The 27,164-nt window shown below is 48.3% G+C and overlaps 1 protein-coding gene across 2 annotated transcripts in view; it reads right to left on the minus strand.

The window, feature by feature from the left end:
- The window catches only part of HARS1 (histidyl-tRNA synthetase 1), a 56,865-nt gene continuing 29,701 nt past the window's right edge, over positions 1–27,164 (minus strand). The window contains exons 3-13 of one of the 2 annotated variants that reach the window (XM_056862497.1): positions 27,006–27,125; positions 24,369–24,464; positions 23,539–23,664; positions 20,793–20,900; positions 19,662–19,760; positions 9,265–9,358; positions 7,627–7,754; positions 7,274–7,516; positions 5,523–5,639; positions 3,725–3,871; positions 1–144 (exon numbers count right to left, since the gene is read on the minus strand). In XM_056862497.1, the coding sequence (XP_056718475.1) occupies positions 85–144; positions 3,725–3,871; positions 5,523–5,639; positions 7,274–7,516; positions 7,627–7,754; positions 9,265–9,358; positions 19,662–19,760; positions 20,793–20,900; positions 23,539–23,664; positions 24,369–24,464; positions 27,006–27,125 (1,338 nt within the window). In that variant the 3' untranslated portion in view covers positions 1–84. The remainder of the gene's footprint in view (positions 145–3,724; positions 3,872–5,522; positions 5,640–7,273; positions 7,517–7,626; positions 7,755–9,264; positions 9,359–19,661; positions 19,761–20,792; positions 20,901–23,538; positions 23,665–24,368; positions 24,465–27,005; positions 27,126–27,164) is intronic. The other variant, XM_056862498.1, reaches the window with a different exon arrangement.

Here is a 27,164-nt window from a genome sequence, read left to right on the forward strand (position 1 = left end):
CTGGCTTGGCCTTTTGATGAAGGACTCCGCAGTTCTCCAAAGGGAATTGAGGAAACCTTTCCAGCGTGGATGGCAGGAAGTTCTCTAGGATAGACACGTCCGCATCTTGATTTCCTCCACAAGATTTCCTCTGCAAATATCCACCTGCAAAAGAGAAATGGGTTTAAATTGCAGTGTGTCTGGCCCCTTTGCCCTGCCCAACACGATTCGCCCATTTTCAACTACTTTGCACGTTCCCCTAGATCCTCCTCTGCTCCATCCCTCCATCAAAACAAACTTGCACTATGGAGCAGTGTTTCTCCTGAGGCAGATTAGGGCATTTTAGCAGACCTCTTCAGATTTTTGATGGGAAATATTGGTGAACACCTTGAAGAGTGAGTTAAAACAGATACTGGGCATGGAAAATTTCATTAGATGAGATTTTTTTTCTCCTAACACTTTATTAATGTAGTGAAAAGAATCTGTCTGGAAAGTGTATCCTCCTCAACAACAGTTTATTCTGAACTGTTGCTGGAAATGTTCTTTATACAATCTTGGATTCTAACTGCCAGTTTCTGAACCATCCTTGTGCCTTCAACAAAACCGTGCTCTGGAGACAATTGGGAGTAGCATTGTTCAGAGGAATCTTCTTTGCCAGTTTCTCTTTGAAATTCAACCATCTTTCTTTTTAGGAATTCTTTTTAGGAATTTGGAGTCTGTTTCAAATCAGTTCCATTGTGACCAAAAGAGACATTCAAAGAGCAGAGGGGCAGGAAAGGAGGTTCTACAGAATTTATGGATTTCATTCTGCAGATGCTCAGAGGAGACAATGTCTTCCCAAACATGCCAGCTAGAGCAAAGGTCGCCCAGCTGCCAGAGGCCCCTCTCATTTATGTGCTTATCCTCAAGGCCAGAGGCTAAAGGCCCCTCTACAAGGCCACCCGCATCTTGAACTCAAGTAATGTTTCCACAGAGCGACCTTCCTAGACTATGGTAGTGGGGGGGAGGCATCTTGGCCAGTTCAGTGGCATTCAGATAAACCAGAGATCTCTGGAAGGATCTGAGAGAAGTCCAGCGGCTCCTTAAAGACTTACAGCATTTATACTGGCATTTAGTCAGCTTTCACAAGCCAGAGCTAATTCCATCAGATGCTATGAAGAGGAAGACGAGTTGGTTTTTAAACCCCGCTTGTCTCTGCCGTAAGGAGAATCAAACTGGCTTACAATCTCCTTCCCTTCCTCTCCCCACAACAGACACCTTGTGAGGCAGGTGAGGCTGAGAGAGTTCTGAGAGAACTGTGACTGGCCCCAGGTCACCCAGCCGGCTTCATGTGGAGGAGTGGGGAATCGAACCCGGTTCTCCAGATTGGAGTACACCGCTCTGAACCACGACGCCACACTGTCTCTCCACATCAAATCATTTTCCACATTTTGATGAGGAAAATTACAGAGGGGGAGGGGGCCAACGGGAGGAGCCGGAGGCAAAGGGGGGGAGGCTTGGTGTGAATCCCATCATAAATCGTTCAGGTGCTGATTCTCTGCGTAAGGGACTGGAACAGAGTAGGTTGTTATACCTAATAGATGGCGAAGGAGGTCAGAGGTCCCAGTCTCTCTCCCAAGAAAAACCCGAGGATAAACAGTAACTAATTAAGAAAGAAGGGCTTTGAGGCATAAAAAATTAATGGATATCAGTTAAGGGTGGGGTTGCCAGCCTGCAGCTGGGGGCAGGAGATTTCTCGGAATTACAGCTGCTCTCCAGACCACATAAATCCTTTATTTGTTTGCTTGTTTATTTAAAACATTAATATAGCTGCTTCTGGAGACAATGACTGCTTTGGAAGGTGGACAGCATGGCATTATACCCTGCCAAGGTCTGTGCCCTCCCTGAACCCCTTGCTCTCAGGCTTCACCCTCAAATCTCCAGGTATGTCTGAACCCAGAATTGGCAACCCTACTTAAGGGTTATAGTCTGATACAACATGTTAGGAACAGCCTGTTAAACCTGCTAGAAGTGGGTCCTGTTGAGCTATTTGAAATTATAGTGAGTAAGGAAATACAAGTCTCTGTTTAAGCCAGGGTGAGAGATAGTACCAGCATTGATGTGTTGTATATTGCCTTTGGAGGGCGTGTGTGTGTGTGAGCGAAATATAGCAAAACCTGGGACTCCGCACCTCTTAGAGGTGTTAACATAGGGTTGCTAGGTCCCTCTTCAGTGGGAGGTTTTTGGGGCGGAGCCTGAGGAGGGGTTTGGGGAGGGGAGGAATTTCAATGCCATAGGGTCCAATTGCCAAAGCGGCCATTTTCTCCAAGTGAACTGATCTCTATCAGCTGGAAGACAGTTGTAATAGCAGGAGATCTCCAGCTAGTACCTGGAGGTTGGCAACTCTAGCGATTGCTGTCTCCAGCCTACCTGTGAAAGGGCTGTGAAGGACAAGCTCTAATTGTTTAAGTGTCAAAGCTAAGGATTTGTACCTCTCGCCAGAGGCCGTTCTCCTCTATTGAAAGTACTTCACACCTTGCTGGAGACTCTACTAACCCCAGACTCACTGTCTCCTGCACTTGCAAGGGGCCAAATAGCATCAGGGATCCTAATCTGCAACCACAAGAGTCAGCTGAAGCCTCAGAGAGTACCTGATATTTAACTCTATGTTTGTGCTTGTGCTTTTGTTCCATCTGCAGAGCTCCCTTCAGGTACAATTTAGGAAGTCTATGCTTAGAGATGTCAGATTTCCAGAATTTTCCAAAAAATTTTTTGGGGGGGGGGACATAAATTCTGAGAAAAATTGAAATGTATGCAATACTTGTTTTCCTAATCAAACCTAAACTTCTTACTGATTTCACAGTAAAATGCATCATTTATAACTTAGTGTTTAAAAGGATAGTATTTGGTATGTGTGTGGAATTAAAAAACACGTACTTTGATTTCTATTAGAAATTGTAAGTAGGCCCTAACATTTGAGGAGTTGCAAACTGCAGCGTGCTATCCTACCATAGCATATTGATCTTAATTTAATTTTTGCAATCTGAGAGGCAGGAAAAAATAAACATGGAGTGTGGAAAATAATTTCTTTAGTAAGTAAAAAGGAAGGCTATTACTTGAACAGAAACGTTCTCATAGATTCTCATCCTTCTCATAGGTCTTTCAGCATATTTGGATATTAAGTTAAACCTCAGTACACTGGAAAAAATGGAACTCTGTAATAATGTATTATCATTAAACACCTTATAGCATATTGGTACAAAAATTATTTACATTTAAACAAACAAACAAAAACCTTGTAAATGTTTCAATTTTTTTGCATACTACACATGTTGAATAAAACCTTATCCGTCATTTTACTTATTCCGAAAGTGGGAGAAAATGCTTTGTGTGTGTCTCTCTGTGCGTGTCTTTCCCCTAAATTTCCTAACTTTCCTAGTGGAAAAATCTGAAAAAGTTCTCAGACTTTTACGTGATGTACATTTTGAGTGAGGAAAGCCTTCTCTTTAAAAAAGCGTTTGTTAAAAAACAAACATTTCACTCATTGTAACAGAAAATAGTTTTTTGTTCCCACAAATTTCCCATTTTCCCATCAGAAAAAACTGAACAGTCCTTGCGAAAACAACCCCCCCCGCCACATTTTTCTTTCCCTTCCCTCTACCAGGCCTTTGCGTTTTTAGTTATGCTCATAGCAGAAATGGCCAGGCAGCGATCACTCGGTTTCGATCCCGCCTCCTCCCCACTTAAGATGAAAGGGCAGGCGCACCTCCTCTCTCGTGGCGACATCTCGCAGCTTGACCACTCCGTCCTTCAGTTCTTGCTCCCCGAGGATGGCCACAAGCGGGATGCCCGTCTCCTCACAGTACTGCAGCTGGTTCAACAGCTTAGGGTTCTTCTTATAAAGCATCTCTGCCTAGAGAAGGCACCAAGCAGAGACAGCATTAGAGACCAGGCACACACCCCCCCCCCGGGGTTCTATGGCTGTGGCTTTCAAACAGCATTCTGGGGGCCTCTCTCCCTTGGAGGGTTTCATCTGGAGATCAGTTTTACTTTAATGATTCTGCTCAAATGACCAAAAGGTCTTAAGCGGGACCACACTAAAGCACAATGGCCAAATCTTTAATATCTAATATATATATTATAAATTATATACATAAATTTTGAAATCTTTACCATCCTTGATTTATTTATTTAAAAAATTTCAGGAAGGGTGAGGGCCTTCTTTTCATTATCACATGACTCAACTGGTCTCTGTCTATCAACCTCAAATAACGGGCAATGAAATGACTTATTGTGCCTATACTGCCTGATCCACTATACCAAGCTGGCTCTGCCTTTCAACTCAGGTGATGGCAGAGCATCAATCAGGCCACTTCAAAGCTTTCTGGGAAGCTTACTGGCGAGAAAATCGGCAATGGTGGATGAGCCTCCTAGAAAAGATGGCTTGTGCATGCTTTCCCTCTGCAGTATGCAGCTATGGGGTCCCCAGGTTCACATGGGGTAAAAGGAAGGCTCAAACAGGCCTGGCTATGTATGAATCATTCACACAACCCAGAACATACCCCCAAATCAGTGCAGCACTCTGGCAGACAAGTAGGGTTGCCAGCCTCCAGGTGGTGGCTATTACAACTGATCTCCAGGCAAAAGAGATCAGTTCCCCTGGAGAAAATGGCCGCTTTGGCAATTGGACTCTATGGAATTGAAGTCCCTCCCCTGTCCCTGCCCCGGCTCCACCCCCAAAATCTCCAGGTATTTCCCAACTTGGAGCAAGCAATCCTACAGACAAGCTGATGCAAAAAGCTCTTCTTGAAGGGAGACAGCCCGAACCCTAAGTGGCAGACCAGTGACTGCCAATGCGATTCTTGATGCCTGCCTAGTTCTTCAGGACAAAATCCAAAGGGTCTTGAATGGCACAAGAAAAAACCACCGAGCGTCAGGTTGCTCTTTACTAGCTGACTCAAGTACTGAGTTCATCCCACACTGGTATATCAAACTGGGCACCTTTGACGGCCTCTCCTCCTATGGTTCTTGGCTTGGAAACCTGCATGGCTACACAGGGAATAAACCTTCCCTTCCTTTGGAAGCTGACACCAAACAGCATTCTTTCACCAAAGCAAAGAGTGCCTCCTGTCTTTCCTCCTTTGGTGCTTTTGATGAGCAGAGGAGGCAGGGAGCGCCTTTTCACCAGCAGCTGCCTCTGTTGAAGGAGAAGGTGTGGCTTGGGACCTCCCACCATTCCAGGGAATCTTCCAGCATTTTGCAATCGGCCCTGACCCCGTGGCACCTCCAACGATGCTTTCTTATAATTCCAGAGTAACTGCAGGGCCCTTGTTGGAACCCTTTTCTAGAAACTTGCTAGTCATGATGCATACCTATTCTCTCCAGGATCAGAGGAGCATGCCTATTATATTAGGTGCTGTGGAACACAGGCAGGATGGTGCTGCTGCAGTTGTCTTGTCTGGGGGGCTTCCTAGAGGCACCTGGCTGGCCACTGTGTGAACAGACTGCTGGACTCAATGGGTCTTGGTCTGATTCAGCATGGCCTTTCTTATGTTCTTATGTACCTTGATCCCGGAATCCCACAGCTCAGAGACAAGCTTCAGCCTCTCTTCCAGGAGCTTCTTCTGAGCAGAGGCCACCAGCACCTGCGTTTCTGTTGTCCGGATCTTCTCCTCAGAAGCCTGAAGGTGCAAAAGAGTTTTGAGAGAGGGGGGGAAAGAGAGAAGTGCAAGGAACCTTACTAACACAAGAGAATCCCAACACCTTGTGTGCCCAAAACAAAAGCGGGAAGTCTTTTTCTCAGGAGAAGCCAAGGAAGCCCAGGGCTTTGTACAAATGAACTGAAACCTGACAATGATTTATGTGCAGCTGCAAAAAATGCTGCTGCTGACCCAGCACAGATCTGTGGCATTAAAAGTGAAGAGCCCTCAAATGCAGCGGTCATGGCTAAGGAAGAGTCTGCTTGCAGAAGAAGACTTTCTCTGCCACTTAAAGAAGAATCAAACCAGCTTACAATCACCTTCCCTTCCCCTCTCCCTGTGAGGTAGGTGGGGCTGAGGGAGCTCTAAGAGAGCTGTGACTAGCCCAAGGTCAGCCAGCTGGCTTCACGTGGAGGAGTGGGGAATCAAATCCAGTTCACCAGATTAGAGTCCACCGCTCCAAACCACCGCTCTTAACCACTACACCATGCTGGCTCGTTGTTTAAAGGTAAAGTAAGTCCCCTGTGCAAGCACTGGGTCATTCCTGACCCATGGGGTGACGTCACATCCCGACGTTTACTAGGCAGACTTTGTTTTACGGGGTGGCTTGCCAGTGCCTTCCCCAGTCATCTTCCCTTTACCCCCAGCAAGCTGGGTACTCATTTTACAGACTTCAGAAGGATGGAAGGCTGAGTCAACCTTGAGCTGGCTACCTGAAACCAACTCCCGTTGGGATCGAACTCAAGTCGTGAGCAAAGCTTTGACTGCAGTACTGCAGCTTACCACTCTGCGCCACGGGGCTCTTATGGCTTGTCGTTTAGCAACTGGTTAAAACTCTGAAGGCATAGCGTAAGGTACCCAGAGAGCTTTCATAAGTTTGGCAATAACGGGGTCATCTAGTGATGGATATTGGGAATGGTCCTATGTTAACGTGTTCATGACAGATCTGAAATCAGAGGTGAATGGTGAAGTTGCCAAGTTTCTGCATGACACCAACTTACTCAGAATGGTGAATTGCCCAAGCAGGTTGTGAGGATTTACAAGCAACGGTCCTTTTGATGTTTCATTACTCCTGGTCCCCCAAGCTCAAAGGCGGGTGGGTGCACGTTGTAACAGTGACTGTCCCTAATGATCCAGGGTAGATCCACGGGCTCTTTGACCATGCTAGAAGCAGGTTTGCTTTAGCCACATAGGAAAATGTGGCAACTTGGTTTGTATGTTAACTCCTTTTCAGGGGGGAGAACCCCAAAAAGAAGAAAGCTATTGTTACTTTGCATTCAAGTGACACAGAAAGCCGACTTCTGAAAAGGGCACAAATGCAAACTTAATGAAGGCCCCTCAGATGTTCAGTTGAGTAACACCTGCCTGGGCAACCCCAGTGCTGCCTGGTAATATCACCCACCCCTCTGGCTAGGACATCACCTGTGGTTAAGCAGATGTTCAAATTTCTTGGTCTAAGCACCTCCCAGAACATACAGCACAAACCACTCCCCAAGCTCTGAGAAACACCCAGTAATGTACTCCGGGATGGGTGGGGCTTGTGGCTGTTCCTCGCAAGCAGACTGGCCCCATGCCACACACGACCCTGGCGAAAGGGAACAGCGGGCGCCTCTCACCTCTGCCTTCTGCTCCATAATAGAGAAGATGCGCTCGATGCCGATGCTGACTCCCACGCAGGGCACCTTCCGCCCCTTGGGGTCGAACATGCCCACCAGCCCGTCATAGCGGCCCCCTCCGGCCACGCTACCCACGCCAACGGACTCCTCCATGTGGTCGTTCTGCGGCTGGATCAGGATGGCCTCATAGATCACTCCGGTGTAGTAATCCAGGCCGCGAGCCAGGCTCAGGTCGAAGGAAATCTGGAACGCAGGATGGGAACCCCATTAACGGGCAGAGGAAAACTCCCCAGTTACATTTGTCGGTCCGGCCAGGAGTAGCATCCCCTCCCCACACACCTGCATACACTCACTTGAGCCGAGATGCCAAAAAGGATCAGATACTCAAAGAGAAGCTTCATGTCCCCGAGGCCTTCTCTGGCCAGCTTGTTCTGGGACAACTTGGGATCCTGCAGCAGCTCTTCGATCAGGCTCAGCCCACCTGTGGAAGCGAGACGTGTGGGATCGTTACCCGGCATGAAACTGACTAGTGTCCGTGAAGTTCCTCCCTATCCTACCCTACCCCACCCAGCCTGGAAAGCTTCCTCTCCATCTGTGGGCAATGCATCTTGTTTGAGCTATTGCAGGCTCTACTGTGGCCTTATATTGCAAGCAGCGTGGTGTAGTGGTTAAGAGCGGTGGTTTGGAGCGGTGGACCCTGATCTGGAGAACCGGGTTTGATTCCCCACTCCTCCACATGAGTGGTGGAGGCTAACCTGGTGAACTGGATTTGTTTCCCCAGTCCTATGCATGCACGAAGCCAGCTGGGTGACCTTGGGCTAGTCACACTCTCTCACTCCCACCTACCTCACAGGGTGTCTGTTGTGGGGAGGGGGAGGGAAGGTGATTGTAAGCCGGTTTGATTCTCCTTAAAATGGAGAGAAAGTCGGCATATAAAACCAACTCTTCCTCAAAATTTTTTTAAAAAGACCTGCACAAATCAAAAGCTTACTACCCTAACTCTTTTCTTTTTTTAAAAAACCCTACTATTGCGAATGAGGGGTTTGTTCGGGGAACAGGCCGGCTCATTCCTCTTTCTCCTGTCCTTTGTTTGTTCCTGATAATGTACATGCTTCGGCCTGGAGTGCTAGAACAACCCTGGTGGCTTTACTCATTTGGAAGGGAAGAGAGGAAGAGGCTGACCCCCACCCCCATGACTGGAGGTTAACAATGGCATAAAACACCAATGGTATTTTCCTGGGGGGGGGGGGGAGAAGAGCAAACCCTTGCACTTCCTGTCTTGGGATCCTTCTTGCCTTATGCTTCCTGCCCTCCTGCATCATTAGATTGTTCAAAACAGCACTGCCGCTTCTACCTATTCCCTCTCCCTGGAGAGAAGTACAAACTTAATGGAATCAGAGTTGGAGGGGCCATACTCTAGTCCAGCCATCTAGTCCAGCCCCCTGCTTAAAGCAGGATCATCCTGTGTGCAAACTTCCAGTGTGCAAACCACTTGTGTCTGTCCCCAGCGTGTGAGCATGGAACTGAAAATTATATACACAACTGCCATACACGTGTGTTTCCGAGTCTTCCCCCCCCTTCACTCTATCCCTGTTCACATGTTACAGCGAATGCATATACACCCGGCATGTGTGCATGTATATCTGTGTGTAAGGAAGAGTCAACGTGCGTACACTTTACAAATGAAACTGGGGCCTTGGATCTGGACAGACGTGGGGTCGCAATCATACTTTCAGCGGGACATGCGTAGAATGTATCAAGAGAATTACTCAATGCGTGTATAAACCAGTGTCAAGTGTTCACTGTACACGCATTCACTGTCATTTGTGGACAGGGCTTCTGTCGAGTGTGAACAGGCTCCCACACTGCAATAGCGGCGCCTCGTTTCTCCTCATCCAGACTATATGCCACTACAATCTGGATTTCAACAGCAGGAGATAGACGCAAGCGTGCCCCAGAACAGGGACAGACGTGCCTACTTCCAAACTCACCGTGGAGCCGGACGTATTCTCCGATATGATCTGCCACCTCTGGTGACAGCCCCTTCTCCCCGACCATCTCGCTCTTCACGTCCTCCCAAGTCATCTGTGGATGAGAGGAGAGTCACATGAATCCTCCTGGAACGAGCCATTCTTACTGTTCTGGTTGTTTACGGCGGTCTGAGATAGTTTGGGAGCCTTTTCCTCTCACTCCTATTCTGACTCCACAGACTCCTCCACGCTTCTAAACCATTTAGCTGCTGCACAATTAAACATGAAATGCAGCAAAGAAAACATTTTGCAGTCAACTTTCTTTAAAAAATGCAAAGTGTGAGCAGGAAAATGTATATTGACTTTTCTGGGGTCCAGACGTAGCCAGAATCAATTCAGCCATGCTTTTATTTTGAAAAGGGAGTGGGAGGAGAGCTAGATGACCACAGTTCAAAAGATTCAGGCTGGGGGAGGGGGATGTCTTTCAGAGCATGACATGGGTCTGTTTCTTCCCTTTATGCCCCATAGGGCAGCCTAATGGAGCCCTGGCCTTCCTACTGTTGCCTGGAAAAGCAGAGGGAAAAGCCAGCTCACTGCCGTGTTGTGCACAGCCCCTTCAGGAAGGGCTCCTGCTTTTGGAACTCCAGAGGTGGCACATTTGGTCCTCTTCCCTCTACTCAATTCTTGGGAGTTGTGAAACACCCTCTGCTTCTGCTGAGCAAGACATGCCAGGGGCAGAAAATTTTCCTGATGAGCATACACAAACGAAACCAGCCAGTGGCAAAGAAGAAGAGTTGGTTTTTATATGATTTCTCTACCTTTTAAGGAGAATAAAACCAGTTTACAATCTCCTTCCCTTCCTTTCCCCACAACAGACACCCTGTGAGGTAGGTGGGGCTGAGAGAGCTCTAAGAGAGCTGTGACTAGCCCAAGGTCACCCAGTTGGCTTCATGTGGAGGAGTGGGGAAACCAACCTGGTTCACCAGATTAGCATCCGCCACTCATGTGGAGGAGTGGGGAATCAAATCTAGTTCTCCAGATTAGAGTCCACCACTCTTAACTACTACACCACGTGCAGGTATGCCTGCACATCTGCACACCACTGTGCCTTGCATGCAAGCATGGTGGGAATAAGTTACCCTAAAAAGCCGATCCCCAAGAGTTGAGTCAGAGCTGACACAAAGAGCTGCTCTTAGCGGAGGATGCACAGATGGATGAGAAGCAAAAAAGGCCTGCATCAGGAGAGCAGCTGCATTGGCCAACCGCCCCCCTAACCCACGGACCCCACCCTTGAGCCTTCCTTGTTCTTGTCCAGGGAGCATGTGAATCGGGAGAATGAGCATGAGTCTCCCTGACCTCCTCCTGTCAGCTGGAGCCCCATCTGCCCCCTCCCATGACTGGAAGCAACAAGCTTCTTCCTTTGCAGCCTGGGAAAGGAGAGAGGACTCCATTGCAGCCCACTGGAGTTTCTGCTGCAGAAGAGGAGGAGGAAGAAGAGTTGGTTTTTATATGTCAACTTTCTCTACCACATAAGGAAGAATCAAACCGGTTTACAATCACCTTCCCTTCCCCTCCCCACAACAAACACCCTATGAGGTAGGTGGGGCTGAAAGAGTTCTGAGAGAACTGTGACTAGCCCAAGGTCACCCAGCTGGCTTCATGTGGAGGAGTGGGGGAAACAAATCCAGTTCACCAGATTAGCGTTTGCTGCTTACGTGGAGGAGTGGGGACTCAAACCTGGTTCTCCAGATCAGAGTCCACCGCTCCAAACCACCGCTCTTAACCACGACACCACGCTGGAAAATGGCAGAGAGCATTTCCCTCCTGCAGCCTTTGGAGGAGAGGCATCTAGTCCATGGAACTGCACCTATGGGGCTCCATAGTGTACACTGAGACAAACTTCTTCCTTCTCCACCTGTCTCCAAGTTCCTACCAGTACTCATGTGAGATCCTTCTCTGAGCCTAAAGGGTTGCCGTCTTCAGCTGAGGGCCAGACTGGCTCGTGATGTCCAGGAGTCTCCCTGCCTTCCCTGCAGAGTGTGGACAGGATCAACGACAGGAGTGTCACCTGAACTAGTCTGGCCTTCTGCCGCCCCTGTGGGAGATGCATGTGCTCCCTGGCGGAAGCACACAGCCATGCCGGCAGAACAGCAGCATCTCCTGACTCCTTTTAGAGTGCAGCCATGATCCAACACACAGCCGCTGCTTCACGCAGAGAGGCAGTCACACCAGAGAAACTGCCGGGAGTATCATGTGTTTCCACTTGGGTCAGAACCTATTTAAGCACCTGGAACACTCCGCATGGCCCTTTCTACATGAACCTACCATGCCTGAAAGTGTCTTTGAACTATCCGTTAAAGGGAGGGTAAATAGGGTTGCCAGCTCCAAGTTGGGAAATACCTGGAGATTTTGGGGGGTGGAGCCTGAGGGGGATGGGGTTTGGAGAGGGGAGGGATTTCAATGCCACGGAGTCCACCTTCCAAAGCAGCCATTTTCTCTAGGGGGAACTGATCTCTGTCACCTGGGGATCAGTTATAGTAGCGGGAGATCTCCAGCCACCACCTGGAGGTTGTCAACCCTAAGGATAAACCGTGAATTATTCTGACTGGTTCACAAGTGGCAATTTGAGCACCTGAGGGTTCCAGCAGAGCAAAAACAGGAAAGCTCAAGAGAAAAAACTGTTCAACGAGATCCAGAAATACTAGAAATAGGAATGCCACTATCATGGAGGATTTGACCATCTGAATAGAGACTGGGAGTCAATAACTAGTACAGCAATGAACAGAGTAATTGGTACCCACACAACTACAGACTGGAGCATTAAACGTGTCTACTGACTTATATGGAAAACAGAAATGTGAGAAACTGGGAATGATTCGCTCCAAGGCTCCTGTTCACAAAACATTGGAGGGCAAGGAGAGCATCAGCAATAGAGAAAAAATGAAATGCCTTCAAGGGGATAACTTATGCTTGGTCCAAAGAACATAGGTTAAGATGTGATGGGCCTTTCAAATGCTGACAATCATTTATTAACGATAGGGACAACAAATGTGAACTTGAATTAATGAATACATATACCTGGACCCTAAAAATGTCCTAATACTGCATATAAACACAAAATATCTCTTAAAAATCCACAGTGGACTAATTTAACATCTGTACTCTCATACTCATTCCAAGAAATTAACACAAAAAAGAGCTCACAGAAGTCCAGGTAAGGGAGCATCTGCAACTAAGTTTGCAAGAGTCAGCAGGAAATGGGCTTTTAGTATTCTAAACCCTTTTAGTATTCTAATAATAGAAAACATTCACCGCTTGCTTGTCCAGGGAAAGGAGAGAGGCCTCTTTGAATGGGGCCAAGAGAAATGGCCTCCAGGCTCGAAAGCTCCTTCATTACCACCTCAATGCCCTCTCCATTTGAGGTCAACTGCCATTGTTGTGCCTCAGCCCAGAGCTCCAGGATGTGTGTGTGTTAAATGCCGTGGGGTCCTGGCATTTATTCTTAAGATCCCTGGAACTCCATGGAGGTCTCTCTCACTACCCAATTAAACAATCTCTCATTTGTGGTGCCCCCATCCTTCCCTTGAAGAAGGAGAAGAAGAGTTGGTTTTTATATGCTGACTTTCTCTCCCTTTTAAGGAGAATCAAGCTGGTTTACAATCGCCTTCCCTTCCCCTCCCCACAACAGACACCCTGTGAGGTAGGTGGGGCTGAGAGAGAGAACTGTGACTAGCCCAAGGTCACCCAGCAGGCTTCATGTGGACGAGTGGGGAAACCAACCCAGTTCACCAGATTAGAGTCCGCCGCTTTTAACCATGACACCATGCTGGCTCTCCAGCCCACTCCAGACTTGGGGCCAGGATTTCCATAAATGGAGCTCCTTCAATAGCAGATATGAAGGCTTCTGGTTTGGTCTGGAATCCTTGGAGGGGAGGTTGCCTTCCCTCTCTGCTCTTGTTTTCCCCCAAACCGAAATAGCCCCACAGAGATGCTATTCATTAAAATGAATACTAGTCATGATGCAAACCAATTCTCTCCAGGATCAGAGAAGCATGCCTATAATACTAGGTCCTGTGGAAAACAGGCAGGGTGAAGAAGAAGAGGAGTTGGTTTTTATATGCCGACTTTCTCTACCACTTAAGGGAGACTCAGACCGGCTTACAATCACCTTCTCTTCCCCTCCCCACAACAGACACCCTGTGAGGTAGGTGGGGCTGAAAGAGCTCTAACAGAGCTGTAACTTGCCCAAGGTCACCCAGCTGGCTTCGTGTGTAGGAGTGAGGTAACAAATCCTGTTCACCAGATTAGCCTTCGCCGTTCATGAGGAGCAAGGAATCAAACCTGGTTCTCCAGATCAGAGTCCACCGCTCCAAACCACCACTCTTAACCACTACACCACACTGGATGCTGCTGCAGTCATCTTGTTTGTGGACTTCCTAGAGGCACCTGGTTGGCCATTGTGTGAACAGCCTGCTGGACTTGATAGGCCTTGGTCTGATCCAGTATGGCTCTTCTTATGTTCTTATTTGCCCCATTCAACACGGCCAGGCCCTTTGCCAGCCTGATTCTTCTCACAAGTCCATGTCACAAGGAGGCTGCGTTTGACAGGACCACATATCGCCAGGAAGAAATAACTGAAAGCTACCAGAGGTGTTTTCCCCTCTCTGATCAATCAGCACTGTTTCAGATTAGAAACTGGAACCATTTTCTAAATGGCTGTCGGGAGAGTACCGTACGCAGAAGAAGGAAATGGGCTTAAAGTATTTGGTCACCCCAAGGAAAGAGCAATTTGGTCCCTCCCCCAGGCCATTACTTTCTAAACAGCACAATGCAGATTCATGGAAAATCCCTTAGGATTTCCTGGAATATAGTTTCCCTTTAATATTCAACATATCCCTTTTGAATAGGAGCCCCGTGGCACAGAATGGCAAGCTGCAGTACTGCAGTCAAAAGCTCTGCTCACGACCTGAGTTCAATCCCAACGGAAGTTGGTTTCAGGTAGCTGGCTCAAGGTTGATTCAGCCTTCCATCCTTCCGAGGTCGGTCAAATGAATACCCAGCTTGCTGGGGGTAAAGGGAAGATGACTGGGGAAGGCACTGGCAAACCACCCCTCAAACAAAGTCTGCCTAGTAAACATCGGGATGTGACATCGCCCCATGGGTCAGGAATGACCCAGTGCTTGCACAGGGGACCTTTACCTTTTACCCTTTTGAATCAGGGGTCCTCTATGGCCATGGCACCCACCAACACATTTTCTGGTGCCCGCCAAATGTTTTTAGGAAGTGGTTGGGGCCAGGCAGGGTGTTTGCCCAGCGGGGCTTCAAACTGACGATTACAGATTTGATTGGCGGTGCAGATTTTTTAAAAAAATGTTGCTTTGACAGCAGCTGCCACTATAGCACAAGGATTGATACTGTGAGTGAAGTTAAGCTGCGGCAGCCATTTTGTGGCTGGCTCCTCCTCCTGCGGCAGCCGTTTTGCAGTGTCCACCGTGCCATGTCAGAATTCCAAACGTGCCTGCAGGCTCAAAAAGGCTGGGGAGCCCTGCTTTAAATACATAAATAATTAATGGCAAGGCGTCTCAGGTCTTTGGCAGAACACATTGTGGGGGTGTGGGGGAGCACGTGAAATCACTCTCCTTCCTTATTTAAAAGACGTTCTGTGGCACCTCAAAGACGTCACAGAGACATTGTAGCATAAATAAATGCGGAATCAAGCAACTTTTATATGAAAGATAGTCAAGTGATCTTAATTCACTGGCTTTTTAGAGGGCATTGAGATAAAAGGTTAAGCTGAAATACTGAATATGCAGGAGTTCGTGGGGGCAAGAAGGCAGGTATGTATGTAATGATTGGTACTGGATTAGGACTAAGAAATATTAGATAAGTATTTTTAATCTTTTGATATAACCATAGGTTTAAAGGTAAAGGTCCCCTGTGAAAGCACTGGGTCATTCCTGACCCATGGGGTGACATCACATCCCGAAGTTTCCTAGGCAGACTTTGGGTACTCATTTTACCGACCTCGGAAGGATGGAAGGCTGAGTCAACCTTGAGCCGGCTACCTGAAACCAACTTCCGTCCTCGAGCCGGGTACGTGAAACCGACTTCTGTTGGGATTGAACTCTGGTCGTGAGCAGAGCTTGGACTGCAGTACTGCAGCTTACCACTCTGCGCCACGGGGCTCTTAACCATAGGTTTAGTAGATTAATATTAGATCAATAATAGATATGAATTAACAAGTAGTGTTATAATGAGCTGGTTGAAATAAGAGTTGATGATTGATGCTCATATGTATAGTTTTAATGTTACTTGGACACAGATACAATGTTTTTATTATCATCCCCTTTTCCCTATATTTTTTCTGTACCCTAATTAAAAAAATAAAAATTATTTTTAAAAAATAGGTTTAATTGTATCAGTCACACAGACACAGCTAACAGGGGTTGCAAGCAGCCACTGTCCTTACCTCGCACTTTTGCAAGGCAACATTTCACTGCGCAAAATGCTTCTCTTCTCTGTCCATGTGTGTAGCTGACTCTGCTGACTGAGGAGTCCCTTTGTGCCTCTGAGGAAACAGGCTCTGCCCATGAAGCTTCTGCGATGAGAGAGCTGTTAAGTCTCTGAGGAGGCACAAGACCCCTTTTTGAGTTTTCTGCAACATTATTGCCCCTCTGGAATGAATGACTGCATTGGGGGCTGAGTTCTCACTAAGACCTAGAGCCAGCGTGGTGTAGTGGTTAAGAGCAGCGGATTGAACCCAGTTCTCCAGATGGAGAACTGGGTTCAATCCGCCGCTCTTCCACATGAAGCCTGCTGGGTGACCTGGGGCTAGTCAAAGTTCTCTCCGAACTCTCTCAGCCCCACCTACCTCACAAGGTGTCTGTTGTGGGGAGGGGAAGGGGAGGTGATTGTAAGCCGCTTTGAGACTCCTTAAAGATAGAGAAAAGCGAGGTATAAAAACCAACTCTTCTTCTACTAAGAGCAGGCCTGAGTTGTGGAGTTAAAAGCACCCGGAGGACAGACAGAGTGCTATTGTCACTGGCAGCCCAATCCAGGAGGTGCCCCAGTTGATGGCCTCAGATGCTGGCAGTGGACGGGCCCCAACTGGCTCTGTCGCTCCCTGCCCGGGCCCAGCATCTGAAACAGTCAGGTCTGCCCTGGGAAATGCCCTGGCCCCAGTGGGTGGCTGGCAGGCAGCTTACCCCCCCCTTCGGTCAGGGGGATGGGGTGGCCCCGCTCTATCCCTGCTGTGCCTTGCCTGACCATGGGGCGGGGGGGGGGGCAAGGAGGCAGGAAGCAGCTTCCTGTTGTGGGGGGGGGGTGAGGAGGGCAGGTGCTGTCTTCCACCTCCCTGCAGGCCAGTGGGGGCCAAGGAGGGCAGGTGCCACCTCACCTAGGGGCAAGGAGGGTAGGCGGCGGCTTCTTCCTGAGGTGCCGGGGTGGTGGTGGTGGTCTTGGACACTACCTTCTGGGAAGCCAGCGTGGTGTAGTGGTTAAGAGTAGTGGTTCGGAACAGTAGACTCTAATCTGGAGAACTAGATTTGTTTCTCCACTCCTCCACATGAAGCCAGCTGGGTGACCTTGGGCTAGTCACATTCTCTCAGCCCCACCTACCTCACAGGGTGTCTGTTGTGGGGAGGGGGGGGAAGGTGAGTGTAAGCCAGTTGGATTCTCCCTTAAGTGGTAGAGAAAGTCGGCATATAAAAACCAACTCTTCTTCTTTTTTGTTATAAAGTCACAGCTGACTTATGCAACCCCATGGGGTTTTCAAGGCAAGAGACGTTCAGAGGTGGTTTCCCGTTGCCTGCCTCTGCGTAGTGACCCTGGTATTCCTACCCAGGGGCTGACCCTGCTTAGCTTCCAAGATCTGACAAGATCAGGATAGCCCGGGCTATCCAAATCAAGGCACCCTCAATCCTTGGGCCAGCCTGGCCTTTGTTTTCCGCAGTCTCCTGCCTCCCCATGGATTTAATAATTCGGGAGACAGCAGCCTCATATCAGAGGCGGGACTTTCAAATACAAGGGATGGGCCCACAAATTACATGTTTCTAGGTGAGGGAAAGAGAGCCAGAGTGGTGTAGAGGTTAAGGTGTGGTACTAGGATCTGGGAAACCCAGGTTTGAATCCCCACTCTGCCAGGGAAGCTTGCTGGCTGACCTTGAGCCAGACACACCCTCTCAGTCTCAATTTGGATGGGAGACCTCCAAGGAATGCTGAGGTCGTGACGCAGAAGCAGGCACTGGCAAACCACCTAGGAACGTCTCCTGCCTTGAAAACCCTACGGGGTCGCCATAAGTCACCTGTGACTCGATGGCAAAAAAGAGTGGGGAACCCTTCTGATTTTCTCTCCAGCATTCCCTTCCTGCCAAACTCCAGCCTTTAAACAACTTTCCAGATCAGTGGAAAAATGGAAATTTTGCTTTTGAAATGTTGCCTTTGATGTTCTGTCAATGTTTGGGGCGGGGGGAAGCCTTTCCTGTTCACTGCCTCCATTTCCCATCCCCAGACGTTTCTTTGCAGCCCTTGCCAGAGTTGGGCAGGTGCCAGGAACCAATGCATCTAATCTGTAAAATTTCTGGGATGAGTTCAGAAAATGTACACACACATGAACACACATGAAGCTGCCTTATACTGAATCAGACCCTTGCTCCATCAAAGTCAGTATTGCTGCTCAGACCGGCAGCAGCTCTCCAGAGTCTCAGGTGGAGGTCTTTCACATCACCTACCTGCCTGGTCCCAATGGAGAGGCCGGGGATTGAACCTGGGACTTTCTGCATGCCAAGCAGATGCCCTACCACTGAGCCATGGCCCTTTAAAAGTATTTCTTTTATACTGGTTATGGAAATGTATAGGTTATGTGACCACAATGATAAGGGGAGGGGAGCAGCGGTATTATTTCAAAGGCTTCATAATGGAAGTGTAATACCTTAAGATAGCTCTTGGTTTGCATTGTAATCTTGGGGGACAATGAAGAAAGCTGATAGGAAGAAAGTAGATTCCTCTGAAATGGGGTGTTGGAGGAGAGTGTTAGGGATACCGTGGACCGCCAAAAAAACAAATCAGTGGGTTATAGATCAAATCAAGCCTGAACTGTCCCTAGAAGCTAAAATGACTAAACTGAGGCTGTCATACTTTGGTCACATTATGAGAAGACAAAAATCACTGGAAAAGACAATCATGCTAGGAAAAGTTGAAGGATAGTAGGAAAAGAGGAAGACCGAACAAGAGATGGATTGACTCTATAAAGGAAGCCACGGCCCTCAACTTGTAAGACCTGAGCAAGGACGATTTGGAGGACACTGATAAGTTTTCCTTTTATTTCCTTAGATCGGTATTCTCTTGCTATGACAGCTATTTCCATGTATCACTCTAGCTTAATCTTTAGCAATAAAGCTTCATTCCTGTTTAAGAAAACAGACTGTGTCTGAAATCCTATCCACATGCTAAGATTTCTTTTACATGCTAAGGACATGCACCCAAGGAAAGTAGATCCCTTTGAAATGTGGTGTTGGAGGAGTTATGGATACCATGGACTGCCAAAAAGACAAACAAATGGATTCTAGATCAAATCAAGCCTGAACTTTCCCTAGAAGCTAAAATGACTAAACTGAGGCTATTGTACTTTGGTCACATTATGAGAAGATGTCACTGCAAAAAGACAATAGTGCTAGGAATATAGAAGGCAGCAGGAAAAGAGGAAGACCCAACAAGAGATGGATTGACTCTATAAAGGAAGCCACAGCCCTCAGTTTGCAAGACCTGAGCAAGGCTGTTAAGGACAGGATGCTTTGGAGGACAATGATTCATAGGGTTGCCAAAGGTCGGCACTTAACACACACAATCTTAGCTCTGTTGCATAGCTTGTCTGAATTGTTTTCTATAATTGGTAAACTGCCTTGCATCCCAAAAAATGGAAGGAAGGAAGGAAGGAAGGAAGGAAGGAAGGAAGGACGGAAGGACGGAAGGACGGAAGGACGGAAGGACGGAAGGACGGAAGGACGGAAGGAAGGAAGGAAAAGAAAACTCCTTGGGAATTATTTACTCATTCACAAAGATCTGGCTTCTGCTTTATTTATCAGATGTTTCTTTTAAAAAGGAATGAGGACCCTGTGAAAAATGGTTTCTCCCTCCCCCACATAACCACAGAGGAAAATAATCAGAAAGGAGCCTTCTGGGACTGCCCAGATAGACAGTGTGGAAAGGAGTTGGGAGCAGCCATCATTGCAACCCCTCTGCCTGCTCATTCCCCCTTTTCTGATGCTTTTAACCTGCGCTGCTCCCAACTCCACCACCCCTTTCTAAACATCTCCATGGCACTTCTTGCGAGGGAAGACACTGCTGTGGTTCCCAGCCTCTTGAGCCTGTGACCAGCAGTTCCTCTCACTCTGAAGGCACCGACACCTTCAAGTCCTTACCTTGTCTAGCTTGTCCACAGTGGAGCAAATGGTTCGAAACTTGCTGTCTGGGACCCCACAAACAGCAAACATCCCATCGAGGATGCGGCGGTCATTGACCTGCAAGGGTATTAAACTTTTCTCAGTAGCAATCCAGTTTTCCTTCTGTGTGTGTGTGAGCGAGCAACAGTGAAAGAATTAATATCTGCCTCTTTACTTGGTTCTTCCTCCCCTCAGTATTCCACCCCATAAGGTTGGAAGTAAGCTTTCACACTTGGAAGGGGTTAAATCAGGATTGTCAAACATACAAGCCAGCAGAGGCAGCCACCCCACCCCCCACTCTCGCTCTGGGCTGGCGAGGCAAGGCCTGGCCCAACCAAGTGACATTTATGTCATATTTGGCCCTCATAAGAAATGAGTTCGGCACCCCTGGGTTATACGGATAGTGGCCTAAAACTGACGTATCCCTGCGTTTCCCCCATCACCAACAGTGAAGCCACAGCTAGCAGCTAGATTTGCAGGAAAGGAGGAAGCACAAGGCTTTCCCACTGCTTCCTCCATCTGCTTCCTACAGGAAGATGGGACGGTCTGAAAGCTCGGGAAGGTGGAAGGGACACCTGGGGACTTCATTCTCCCGCTTCATGTTAACCTCTTTCCTTTAGGACATGGGTGTCAAACATAAGGCCTGAAGACCGGATCCGGCCCCTTGAGAGCTCTTATCTAGCCCATGAGCCAGCCAAGGTAGCCACCCCCCCTACTCTCCATCTGGGCTGGCCAGACATGGGCTGGCCCAAACAAATGACATTTATGTCATATCCGGCCCTCATAACAATTCAGTTTGACACCCCTGCTCTAGGAAGTGTGACAAACGAGACACAATGGCTGCCCATCCTCAGCCACCAATCTGGAAAGCAAGTGGAAGCAGCAGGAAGGGAGAAAGCCTGCCTCGAGTGCGTGCATGAAGTGAACTTCAGAGAATGAAAGAAAAAGGTGGCAAAGGTGGTGAAGAAAATACTGAGGATGGTTGTGGAGACATGACAGAAGGTATCAGTTGCTGTTCGGGGGGGCGGCAAAGGAGGACATAAAAAGGCAGCTGTTAAGAAGTCTTTTCCGTGCACATTTGGGATGAAGCTGCATGAAGCCCCAGCTCACCTTGATGAGAAAATCTCCCAGCTGCAGGGCGCTCAGGATCTCATGCACAATCTTCAGACACTCAGCATCAGGAATCATGGGATCATACTGACCGGCAATGTCAAAATCCTGGGGGTGCAAAGGGCAGCAGTGAAAACACCCGTGGTATAAACACAGCTGTTGGTGAACGTAGGAACCGCCGTTGACATAGAAACCCACACAGCTGAGCTACCCAGTTAAATGCAATTCAATCATCTTTGCCATTTCAGGAGGACACAGAAGCCACAGGTGCTTTATGTAGCCCCTATGCAAACAGTGCAGCCTGCGGTAAAAAGAGGGGCCAGTCCCAGGTGCAAAAAGCTCCAGCAATTCAGATTCGGTGTTCCAGAGAACAAAAAAAAACCCCAAACACCTCCCCCCTGCACCTGAACCAGTGACAGATAATTCCCTACCACATCCATCCCTCCAAAGAATTTTTTTAATGAATATTATCTACAAACAGACAGTACAGTAAGTCATAAAACTGATTATTTCTTCTAAATTATATATGTAATTTACAAATCTAAGCCTTACAATTTATTATGAGCATTTTCATTGGCCACACAAGGGCTCCAAGTCTGATTTCACCGGGGCCGGGGGGGGGGGGGGAAGTGTGAAAAGGAAGAAATGCAGGGATATAGTTTGTTCGATATAATCAAATAGCAAGAAAATTGTGCATATTTGAGAAGTCTTCCCTATTTATTTAGTGTATTTTTATACACCACCTCTCTGTCAAAAACCCCAAGATTGTTTCAAATTTAAAAAGACAAAACAATAAAGAGCCCACGCTGTCTCAGGCTGTTGGTTGTCTTCTCGGGATGTGACTGTATGAATTCCCTGGCCCGGGTCTCTCACTTGCCTTCCCCTGAGGGCACACCGGTCTCAAAACAGCCCCAGCCGCGAAGGGGTTTTCAGGCCCTTGGTGGTCCCTTCAAGAGCTGATGACATGAGCTCCCTGGCCTGGCCTTCTCCTCTTGCCTCAAACCCCTAGCATCCCCTTGCTGCTACCTTTTACAATCTTACACCTTCCATTTTTTTTCAAGCAAGATTCATGCTGGGGCCATGCAGATCTCTAACTCAGGCCCAGATAACTGACAGCAGTCACTTAGCGTGTCAAGCCGGACATATTAGTGCTCCCACAAGTGCCTGAAACCTGGAGGAAGTGTGGGGACGCCCCCCCATCCTCCCTGTGTGATGGCCCTTTGGTTACGGTATAGGCCTGTCTGGTGTGGAATTATCTAAGGCAACCCTACTCCCCTCGCACAACAGACTCTGAATGCTCCAGATCAGAGCGGAGCGGCCAATGAAGTGTGCAAGTGCCATAAACACCACCTCAGAAGGTGACGTGCCCTCCACTGGACAGGTTTCTGGCTTCCTCCGCTCCCAGTGCCAGCTTGGGTTTTCTAGCACAAAGCTTCTTAAACTGTGGGTCGCGACCCCATAAAGGGTCACGTAACTGAATGTGGGGGTCGCGAAATATTTAATAAATGGTAAAATTATATGTATACCAAAGAATTGTTTTAAAATAAATTCATTTATGATTTATTATCAGTAAATGTTTGATTTGTATACCTATTTTATATACCTATATACCCGGGGTTGTGTAAAAATTTATCAGGCGAAAAGGGGTTGTGAGTGGGAAAAGTTTAAGAAGCCCTGTTCTAGCACACTCCTGCCACCTACCCTGGAAATGAAGCCAGAGCTTGCTTGATACAAAGCTCGGTAACCAAAGGGTGAGTGGAAAAGAACTCCAATATACTATGAAATATATTTATTATAAAGCACTCGTAATTATTTTTTTAAAAGCCTATATGACAACAAATACAAGGTTGATAGTGTAAAACCACAAGCCAAATGTGTCTATTTGGTTGATGCTGTTATGCGCACCTTGTATGTAAGGTCAGCCCAGTTGAGAAATATTCAGACTGCATTCCATGTTTGTGTGCCTTCACAATTTAAAACATATTTTAATAACAATCTGCCATCATAGGCACAGAATTCATTTGGAATACATCCTTCAATGCATACCTGGGCTGTTACAACATTGTTTTATCTGTTGATTAATGCGTATGTGTGCATAAGTTGTTTTTAGACCACTGATGAAGGCCTGAGGGCCAAAATGTGTTTGGCATGTGGTTTTAGACTATCAACCTTGTATTTGTCACCTTATTGGCTCGCACAAGCGCTTTATAATAAATATATTTCATAGTATAATTGAGTTCTTTCCCACTCAACCTTTGGCTTTGTCCTTAGGTTGGGTTTCCCCACACCCCTCCGTTTTGATACAGAACTCTTCACCTTCCAGACAGCGCTCCTTCCCTTCCTGCCCACAGAAGACTTTAGCCTCATCTTCCATTCCAACTGGAGTCCATGCTCCACCCACAAACCAGCCAACACTGTGACAGCTGCTGAAAGCCCACAAGCGTCGCCCCCCCCCAAAGGACACACGGATGGGCAACAATTGCTCCTTCATCCTGCCCCCGGGGGCAGGGTCTTTAGGCTTGGTTTGCATTTGATTGGCAGGAAACCTGAAGGACAGGAAGGTGGGGAAGGAGCGTGAAGCAGCCCTCTGGAGGCTCCTGGCCACACAGGCAACCCAGGCAGAGGAAGAGCCACGGAGCCAAATGGAGGGGAGGGGCAGGGGAAGCACCATTTGCCATGCCAGAGAAAGAAGTGCAGCAGGAGCTGCGTGGAAGGAAGGCAAAGCAGGGCCCCCGGGGGTACTCACACACTGGTAGAACTCTCGGTAGCGGCCCCTCGTCATGGCTGGGTTGTCTCGCCTGTAGACCTTGGCTATATGGTAGCGTTTAATATTGGTGATCTTATTCATAGCCAAATAACGAGCGAATGGCACCTGAGAAGAGAAGGCTAAGGAGAACATCTCAGACCCAGTGGGCGCATAGTGAGTGAGTGAGTGAGAGAGAGAGAGAGAGAGACAGAGAGACAGAGAGAGAGACAGAGAGAGAGACAGAGAGAGAGAGAGACAGACAGACAGACAGACAGACACAGACACAGACACAGACAGAGAGACAGAGACAGACAGAGAGACGGAGAGACAGAGAGACAGAGAGAGAGTGTGAGGCGCAAGGAACTGCCTGGAAGCTGTCGGGTGCAAAATCCAAAAGCAGTCAGGGTGCATCTGCAGAGCTTGAACAACTCATGCCAACAATGGGATCTGAGGGTTTTGTGCAGACTGTTAGGTCTGCTCCAAGAGGCATTTCCTGCCGAGGAGGAAGAGGAGTTGATTTTTATATGCCAACTGTCTCTACCACTTAAGGAAGAATCAAATCGGCTTACAATCGTCTTCCCTTCCCCTCCCCACAACAGACACCCTGTGAGGTAGGTGAGGCTGAGTTTATAGAGAACTATGACCAGCCCAAGGTCATCCAGCTGGCTTAATGAGGAGTGGGGAAACCAACCCAGTTCACCAGATTAGCGTCCACCACTCATGTGGAGGAGTGGGGAATCAAACCCGGTTCTCCAGATTAGAGTCCATCGCTCCAAACCACAGCTCTTAACCACTACACCACGTTAGTTCACCACGATGAACAAGGATACAGTCAAGTCGTAACGAAGGGAAAGCAGCTCTCCACCCTGGTCCTTCAGGTCATAGATGAGCTTGGAGTCCTCGCCATACTTCCCTGTCAAAGTTTCCTAAATGGGAGGAGGGGGAGGGGGAAACAGTAAAAAATACACAGATAACGTTGTGTCATAGGCTTCTATAGGGTAAGACAATAAACCTCAACATGAAAATCTGCTCCTACAAAGCCCCAAATTCCCTGTGGATGCTTTGGGGAGCACTTCTTCCCACTGGTACATGAAGGGCCTGCTCCAAAACCCTTCAAACCCACTGCAATCCCACCTTTGCAAGCATGGAGTAGACCCTTCTCTGCTGAGCTCTGGCTCTCTGGAATTCCCTCCACCTTCTGTTTTCAGAAAACATCAACTTACCAAAAAGTTGGTAAAATAATAAGCATTCTACTATCAGATTTTGCTACCTTTCATTCAGAGAATTATGCTTTTAAGGTCGTCTGCTTTCTAGATTTATATAAACGTGAGCAGCTTTGGGTTTTCCCCTTTAAAAAGAGAAAAGGATGGGATGCAAGTTTAAATACATATGTTCTACAGCAGGGGTGGGGAACCTCAGGCCCGGGGGCCGTATGCGGCCCCCGAGGCCATTTTTTGTGGCCCTCGGGAGTTCCTGGCTTACAGCGGCGCTGCGGCGCCTTTTGGACCTCCTCTTGCCGACTGTCGGCTGTTGAGCAGCGAGAGGGAGGGGGAAAGAGGCTGGCGGCTCCCGGCGGCAGAGCATGCATGCAGGGGGGCCCTTTTGTGGGCATGGAGACTGGGGCCCGGTCGCGTGGGGCTCTGTGCGCCGCCGTGTGTGTGTGTGTGGGCAGGCAGGGGAGGCTGGGGCCCGGTCGCACGGGGCCAGCGGGTGTGTGTGGGGGGGAAGGCTTTTCTCTCTTTTCTTCCTCTTTTTCTGTCACTCTTTCTCCTTTCTCTCCCTCTCTCCCTCTTTTTCTGTCTCTTTCTTTGTCTCCCTCCATCCTTTTCTTTGTCTCCCTCCGTCCTTTTCTTTGTCTCCCTTCGTCCTTTTCTTTCTTTCTCCCTCTCTCTCCATTTCTTTCTCCCTTTCTCCCTCCCTCCCTTTTCCTCTTTCTCTGTTTTCCTTCCTCCCTTGCCGATCGACTGTGGGCTGCGCCCCCCTGGCACCTCATTTGCTCGGGCCCACTGCTGGCTGCCCTTCCGCCTGGGAGGGGGGAGTGGGGGCACCCTGCAGGCCTTCTCTGTGTGGCCTCCCCTGGGGTTGCCAACCTCCAGGTAGTGGCTGGAGACATGGCAACCCTAGCCTCTTCCCCACCACCACCGGGAGATCTACACCTGGTATGGCCCCTGAATGATGTCATAAATGTGCAAATGGCCCTTGGCAGGAAAAAGGTTCCCCACCCCTGTTCTACAGAAAGCTACCGCAGCTGGGACCCCAGCTGTCTATGGCAATCTCTTCCAGAACCTCCAGGTGATAGAAAATACTAGGTAAAGATAGTCTCCTGGGCAAGCACCAGGTCATGCACTGACCCATGGGGTGATGTCACATCTTGACGATTGCTAGGCAGACTATGTTTATGGGGTGGTTAGCCATTGCCTCCTCCAGTCGTCTACACTTGACCCCCAGCAAGCTGGGTAATCATTTTACCAACCTCAGAAGGGTAGAAGGCTGAGTCAACCATGAGCCAACTATCTCAAACCGACTTCCATCTGCATCGAACTCAGGTCATGAGCAGAGCTTGGACTACAGGACTGCAGCTTGCCACTCTGCGCCACAGGGCAGTTGCAGACAAATCAGGTTCTGCGTGATTTTTAAACCGACATCGGTAATCTTGCCCCATTTTGCCTATTTCTAACTTTTTGCCTCAATGGGGATCTACAGCAGTTTACGATATTATTCTCCTTTCCACCACTTTATCCTCACACAATACCTACACAGTAAAGTAGATTAGGCTAAGAGAGAGTGACTGGCAAAGGTCACCCAGCAAGCTTTCCTAGCAGAGTGGGGATTCGAACCTGGGTCTCCCAGATCCTACACCCAGAATCATTGAAAAGTTGAATCACAGAGTTTGAAGGTATCTCTAGGATCATCTAGTCCACCTCCCTGCACAATGCAGGAAATTCACAACTACCTCCCCCACCCCCATCCTGAGTGACAACTGTTTCATGCCCAGAAGATGGCAAAAAAAGGATCCCTGGCCAAACTGGCCTGGAGGAAAATTGCTTCCTGACCCCAAAGTGGTGATTGGCATTTCCCTGGGCACGTAAGAAGGGGACACTAGAGCCAAACACTGATGCAACCCTTCCTGCCCTCCCTCTTATGATCTGCCTAAGTTCACAGAATCAGCATTGCTGACAGATGGCCATCTAGCCTCTGCTTTAAAACCTCCAAGGAAGGAGAGCCCACCACCTCCCAAGGAAGCCTGTTCCACCGAGGAACCGCTCTAACTGTCAGGAAGTTCTTCCTAATGTTTAGCCCAAAAGTCTTTTGATTTAATTTCAACTCATTGGTTCTGTTCCGACCCTCTGGGGCAACAGAAAGCAACTTCGCACCATCCTCTATATGAAAGCCCTTCAAGGACCTGAAGATGGTTATCATATCATAGTCCGATTCTCCAGCCATTACACCATACTGTCTCATCTTACCTTGAGTTCAAATACTGGGGTGTCTATTGTCTCAGCTCCGTGGCGCTTGAAACAGTGGATAATGATGTTGAAGACTTTCTCTCGGATGGCCATCTGCTTGGGGCTGTAGTCCCTGGTACCCTGAGAGACCCAAATGGAAGAAATGAGGTCAGAGAGAGC

The sequence above is a fragment of the Euleptes europaea genome, chromosome 17, assembly GCF_029931775.1.
Source record: "Euleptes europaea isolate rEulEur1 chromosome 17, rEulEur1.hap1, whole genome shotgun sequence".
NCBI lineage: Eukaryota > Metazoa > Chordata > Lepidosauria > Squamata > Sphaerodactylidae > Euleptes > Euleptes europaea.